General features: G+C 39.2%; 1 protein-coding gene across 2 annotated transcripts in view; it reads right to left on the bottom strand.

Annotated features, from left to right (window-relative positions):
- Positions 1–6,000, bottom strand: part of cerkl (ceramide kinase-like) — a 91,901-nt gene that overhangs the window by 46,128 nt on the left and 39,773 nt on the right. For both annotated transcript variants that reach the window (XM_022664375.2, XM_022664374.2), the window contains exon 3: positions 1,835–1,966. In XM_022664375.2, coding sequence (XP_022520096.2) covers positions 1,835–1,966 — 132 coding nt within the window. The remainder of the gene's footprint in view (positions 1–1,834; positions 1,967–6,000) is intronic.

Raw genomic sequence — 6,000 nt, 5'->3', positions numbered from 1 at the left:
TATCTATCTATCTATCTATCTATCTATCTATCTATCTATCCTAAACTCTTTGAAAACGCTTGATTTTGGAGAAAATGATGAAGGTTAATATGATAACTCTACTCTAAAACATGATTTAATAAGAATTATTAATAATAAAAAAGCAGCCAAATAGCTCAGCAACCACACACTGTCATCCTGAGGGAGGCAAGGGATTTGTTCCACACAAAATGAGCTAAACACACACACACACACCCATGTGGGACAGTGGGGAGTTATGCATTAATAATGATAATGTGCAGGTCATGTCATGTCCACTGGATATTGCACATGTAATATTCTATCAGGCATCGCCGGATTTTTGCATTTCATATCCAATTAAATGCAGTTTTTGGGTATTAAGCGTTTCTTTTATTCTGGCCCATATGGAGCCTGGCTCTCTGTGGTCAGCGGCTGATGGGTTTAGGGTGATTCCTGCCCCCTCAGGGCTTTACTGGTGGCTGAGGTACGCTAATGTTGGCCCTCAGGCCATGTTCTAGCACATTGTTCCCTCCCTCAATACACACACACACACACACACACTGTCCCGTTCTGTATGCCATTAGGCATGTCTCAAGGCAAATCAATATTTTAGGTTTTAAGAATGCCACAGCTGAATGCTAATTCATCATCTGAGAACTCCTCATCTGAACTGTCCTAATAAATAAAGTCGCTGTTCTACAAAAAAAACATGTATCTCCATTCGTACTGTTTTTCATTTTTTAATATTTATATTTTATATTGACATTATATTGTCTTAAAACTAAATAAATCAACTAAATGAATGAACTAGGTTTTTGCCAAAAACCTTCAGATGAGACCAAAATCTAGCTTTTTTGTTAAAGCACATCATTATACAGAATGAAGCCTACAAAGAAATAACACTACAGTACCTACAGTCAGATATGGAGGAAGTTCAAATATGTTTTAGGGTTCTTTTGCTGTCCCTGATGATGAGCAAGGCATCATGAAATCTGAAAATACCGGTAAGATAAGGTAAGATTTTGGGTTGCAATAAAGAGCCTAGTGTCAGAAAGCTGGATTTAAATCTTAGGTCATGGGCCTTCCAGCATGACAATGACCCAAACATACTTACATACAAAAAGTACCCAGAGATGGAGAGTTGAGATCTAAATCCCATTGAACATGTGTGGACTCTGAACTGACTACACACAACTTTCCTCACTCCACTGATCATGTGACACTACAGTGCTCTCGTTCTCCAAGTTTCTGATTGTTCCCACCTGTCCTCTTGTGTGTATATATATATATATATATATATATATATATATAAATACCACTCTCGCTCTTCTCGTTGCCAAGTATTGAATCTAGTAATCTAGAAATAAATAGTTAATTTTCTGGAAAAAGTTCAGGGGTACACTGCAAAAAAATAAATCTTAGCAATCTTAAGACCTTTTGTCTTACTAAGCATTGTGTAAGTGTTAGTTAATTTAGCTTATTTTAGGGATAATTACCTAAACCATTCTTATTTAGAATTTGTACCTTATTTTAAGTAATTTGAACTCAAAATAAGCACAATCAAGCAGCAATCAAGTTATTCTGATTCTTGTGTCCAAAAACTTTTTTGCTTGATTTAGGTGTTACTTCACTCATTTTGAGACTTTGCCAAGAAAATTTTGCTTACCCCATTGGCAGATTATTTAGCTTAATATACATATATTTTTCTTAATTTGCATATATTTTCTAGTTTTTGACAATGGATTTTTGCAGTGTACATAACTACAGTCTGTAATTATTATATCATACATCTACAGAGTGAAATATATGATCAGTGGAGCTAAAAAAAACTTACTGGTGACATCCGTCTTTATATCGGCGAGTTTGAAGAGTGGAGCCACCTGGTCCTCGTAGATTTGATTGGCTTCCTTCTTATGACTGCAGGGGTTTATAAACACCTTCAGAGACTTGGGTCGGGACTGAAAACCTGAGAGAAAGAGAGAGAGAGAGAGAGAGAGAGAGAGAGAGAGATGCTGTATAAATTACGTTTCTTCAGCACTTGTATTTGATGGTACTGCTGGTGGTGGTGGTGCGGTTACGGTAAGCTGTATAACAGGTGCTAACTCTTAACAGCCAAAGCAGGTTCTGGCTCCATCCGTGAGGAGCTTTATTCTGAAAGGTCAGTCTGCTGAACTGCTGCCAAAGGAAATCATGAATAAAGACACCAGACCCCCCCAACACCCCCCCCCCCCTCCAAATCTCTATTCAACTCAGTTTCAGCTCAGTACAGCTTTCTAGGAATGAATGTACTGAGAACAGATCAGCAATCAGCATTATGTCACAGTAACAATGAACATACTGTACTCCCAACATAATAACATGTTTACAGTGATATACACGCATACTGAAATTCAGATTACTACATACTGTAAATAATATACTGTATAAATGAACAGTTGTGGTCAGATAATATATAGAGTATTTCCACAAGAGGGCGCAAAAGTCCTATAAAAAGGGTTTCAGAGGCTACTGTGGGTAGTGCACCTCTTGGTGAGATTTTACCTACATTAAAAACCTCTGGAATATAATCAAGAGGAAGATGGATGATCACAAGCCATCCAACCACCAAACTGAACTGCTTGATTTTTTTTTGCACCAGGAGTAAAGCAGCATAAAGTTATCCAAAAGCAGTGTGTAAGACTGGTGGAGGAGGAGAACATGATGCCAAGATGCATGAAAAAAAAACTGTGATTAAAAACCAACCAGGATTATTCCACCAAATATTGATTTCTGAACTCTTAAAACTTTGCATTATTTGAGGTCTGAAAGCTCTGCAATCTTTTTATGTTATTTCAGCCATTTCTCTTTTTCTGCAAATAAATAAATGCTCTAAATGACAATATTTTTAATTGGAATTTTAAAAAAATGTTGTCTGTAGTTTTTTTTTTTTTTAAACAATAATTTTCCTCATGCATCTTGGCATCATGTTCTCCTCCACTAGTCTTACACACTGCTTTTGGATAACTTTATGCTGCTTTACTCCTGGTGCAAAAATTCAAGCAGTTCAGTTTGGTGGTTTGATGGTTTGTGATCATCCATCTTCCTCTTGATTATATTCCAGAGGTTTTTAATTTGGTGAAATTAAAGAAACTCATCATTTTAAAGTGGTATATTGTTTTACATATATATTGTTTTACGCTGGTCTGGAGCTGGTCTAATAATAGTTGACCATCGTACCAGTGTTGCAGTTGTACAGTATATTTGTTTTTATGCATATATCAGTGTGTACCTAAGTGGTGGCGAGTGTGTGGAGCGGGGGCTATAAATCCTGCCGTGTGCAGTACGGTGTTACTATGGTACATAATCCTGCAATAACGCAGCGGCTCCGAGGAATTGATTCTCAGAAAGTAGCACACTCTCAGGTTTCGGGCAAGCCGTGTTTGTTGCCCGAGCGAAAGGCCAGAGCGATTAACGGAGGCAGAGCCAGTGGTCGGGACTCACGTGTGGTAATTACACACTCACTGACCTTTTACAGCCACCGGCTCATCTGAATAAAACTTTAAACACCATTTATCACAGCGCATTGCTGCAGCGTTGCATCAGGGATGCAAAAAAAATGTTTATTAGGGAAAACTGTAGCCTGGATATAAGATGAGATTGAGACGGTTGGGTTTGGAGGTTTACAGTATGTTTGGTATGCGTCCTGTAGCTCATTTACCCACAGATGTTGCTACAGCTACAGCTGGGCCTGTAGATCCTGTAACTCTACACTCGTAGGTTGAAGCTGAAGCTAATCTGATCCATGACTCCAAAAGCTGAATCCGTTCTCAGTTCTCACTTCTGAGTTTCTAAGGTTCGATGCGTTTTAAAAGGATGTAATTTCATTTTCAGGTAAAAAAGAAAATTCTTAACCAATTCATTAATCCCACAATGGGGAAATTTGTATATAGAATATTTCACAAAAGTTTATACACCCCTCACATTTTTGTAAAGAACATATATATATATATAGCCCCAGACCATGATAAAACCACAGCCATGCTTGTTTTCAGTAAACTTTTTGCTAGCTTTTTTGTGTATGAGCTTTAGAAGAGGCTCCCTTCTAGGACAGTTGTATACAGATAGAATTGAGGCAGTGTGTATAGGGTGTATGGTCTGAGCTCTACAGGCTGACCTCACACTTCTTTAAGCTCAACCTCTGCAGCAATGCTGGCAGCACTCATACATCTATTATTTGAAGCCATATTTTTGGCTCCCCATTCACACCTGAGACCTGGTAACACTAACGAGTCACATGATACTGGGGAGGGAAAAAGGCTAATTGTGCATAATCTGGCTATTTTCACATATTCACTTAGTGGTTTTCTCACTTTTGGTGCCAGTGGTTTAGACACTAATAGATGTGTGTTAAGTTATTTTAGAGGGCAAAGCAACACTGTATCAAAATGTCAAAGATGAAAAGATATTATAACATATTTTCAGAAATATCAGGGGTGCATTTTTGTGAGATACATTTTTGTAAGTGCAGATTGAACTTGGGCAGTACAGGGGTTGGAGAATGGAACTGAAACACCTGGTTTTAGAGCACAATAATTGATAGTGGTGACGGACAGTTCTGGTGGAAACAGGAGAGTTGAGGTGCACATTGAATTCTGCGTGATTTGATCAGCCGTGGTTTTATGTTTTTTGGATACAATCCGGGTTAGCTCCCGAACATCCCTTTCAGACAGCTTCCTCTAACAGCGTCCACAGTTAATCCTGTTGGATGTGGTTGGTCCTTCTTGGTGGTATGCTGACATTACCCTGGATACCGTGGCTCTTGATGCATCACAAAGACTTGCTGTCTTGGTCACAGATGCTCCAGCAAGATGTGCACCAACAATTTGTCCTCTTTTGAACTCTGGTATGTCTCCCATAATGTTGTGTTCATTGTAATATTTAGAGCAGAACTGTGCTCTTACCCTGCTAATTGAACCTTCACACTCTGCTCTTACTGGTGCAATGTGCAATTAATGAAGATTGAACACCAGGCTGCTCCAATTTAGCCATGAAACCTAAAATCCCACACTAAAATGATGACAGGTGTTTCAGTTTTATTGTCCAAACCCTGTATGTCCTCAGTGATGTGGATGACGGTGGGGACATTCCATGAGGTCATACTGTGTGACTCATAGGCTTTAGCCACAGTTTTACCCAAGAGAGTCATCAAACCTGCCCAAAACACCCGGGAGAGAGGGGGCGAGCGAGGGGCGAGTGAGGGAGAGAGAGAGCATCTGTAGCAGGGTGTCTCAGGACGTCCCGCAGGACGGCGGTGATCCGGCACTGGGGAGCACTTCTCCCGTAATCAGCAGTAAATTACCTGCGAGTGGAGTCGAGTTACGCATTGATTTCAGCAACAAAACAAAAGCCCATCCGCTGCCCGTAAAACACCCGCCCACCCGCTAATGAGCAGAGCAAAACAACACACACTCTAACATCTGCTTCACACACAGACAGACATACAGACAGACAGATGATAGATAGACAGACAGATGATAGACAGACAGACAGACAGACAGATAGGTAGATTTGTTTTGCTTGTAAAGTGCTACGGGTCTCTCAGCTCTGTCTATCACTCCAATACGACAATACGACAGAAACAGTAGACAGACAGACAGACAGACAGACAGATAGATCTCTTAACTCTGTCTATCACTCCAAAATGACAGAAACAACAAAACAGTAAAACAGGGTTAGAGTCAGTGTTCATTAAAATTGTAACTGGGTTTATGAAAGTAATAAAGACAGACAGATAATAGATAGACAGACAGATAATAGATAGACAGACAGATAATAGATAAACAGACAGATAGATAGATTTGTTCGTAAAGTGCCACTGATATCTCAGCTCTGTCTATCACTACAAAACAACAGAAACAGCAAAACAGTAAAACAGGGTAAGAGTCAGTATTCATTAAAAATGTAACTGGATAACTTTATAAAAGTCATAAAGACAGACAGATAGATAGATAGATAGATAGA

Source organism: Astyanax mexicanus, chromosome 11, assembly GCF_023375975.1.
Source record: "Astyanax mexicanus isolate ESR-SI-001 chromosome 11, AstMex3_surface, whole genome shotgun sequence".
Lineage (NCBI taxonomy): Eukaryota > Metazoa > Chordata > Actinopteri > Characiformes > Acestrorhamphidae > Astyanax > Astyanax mexicanus.
This window is presented reverse-complemented; position numbering and strand designations above follow the sequence as displayed.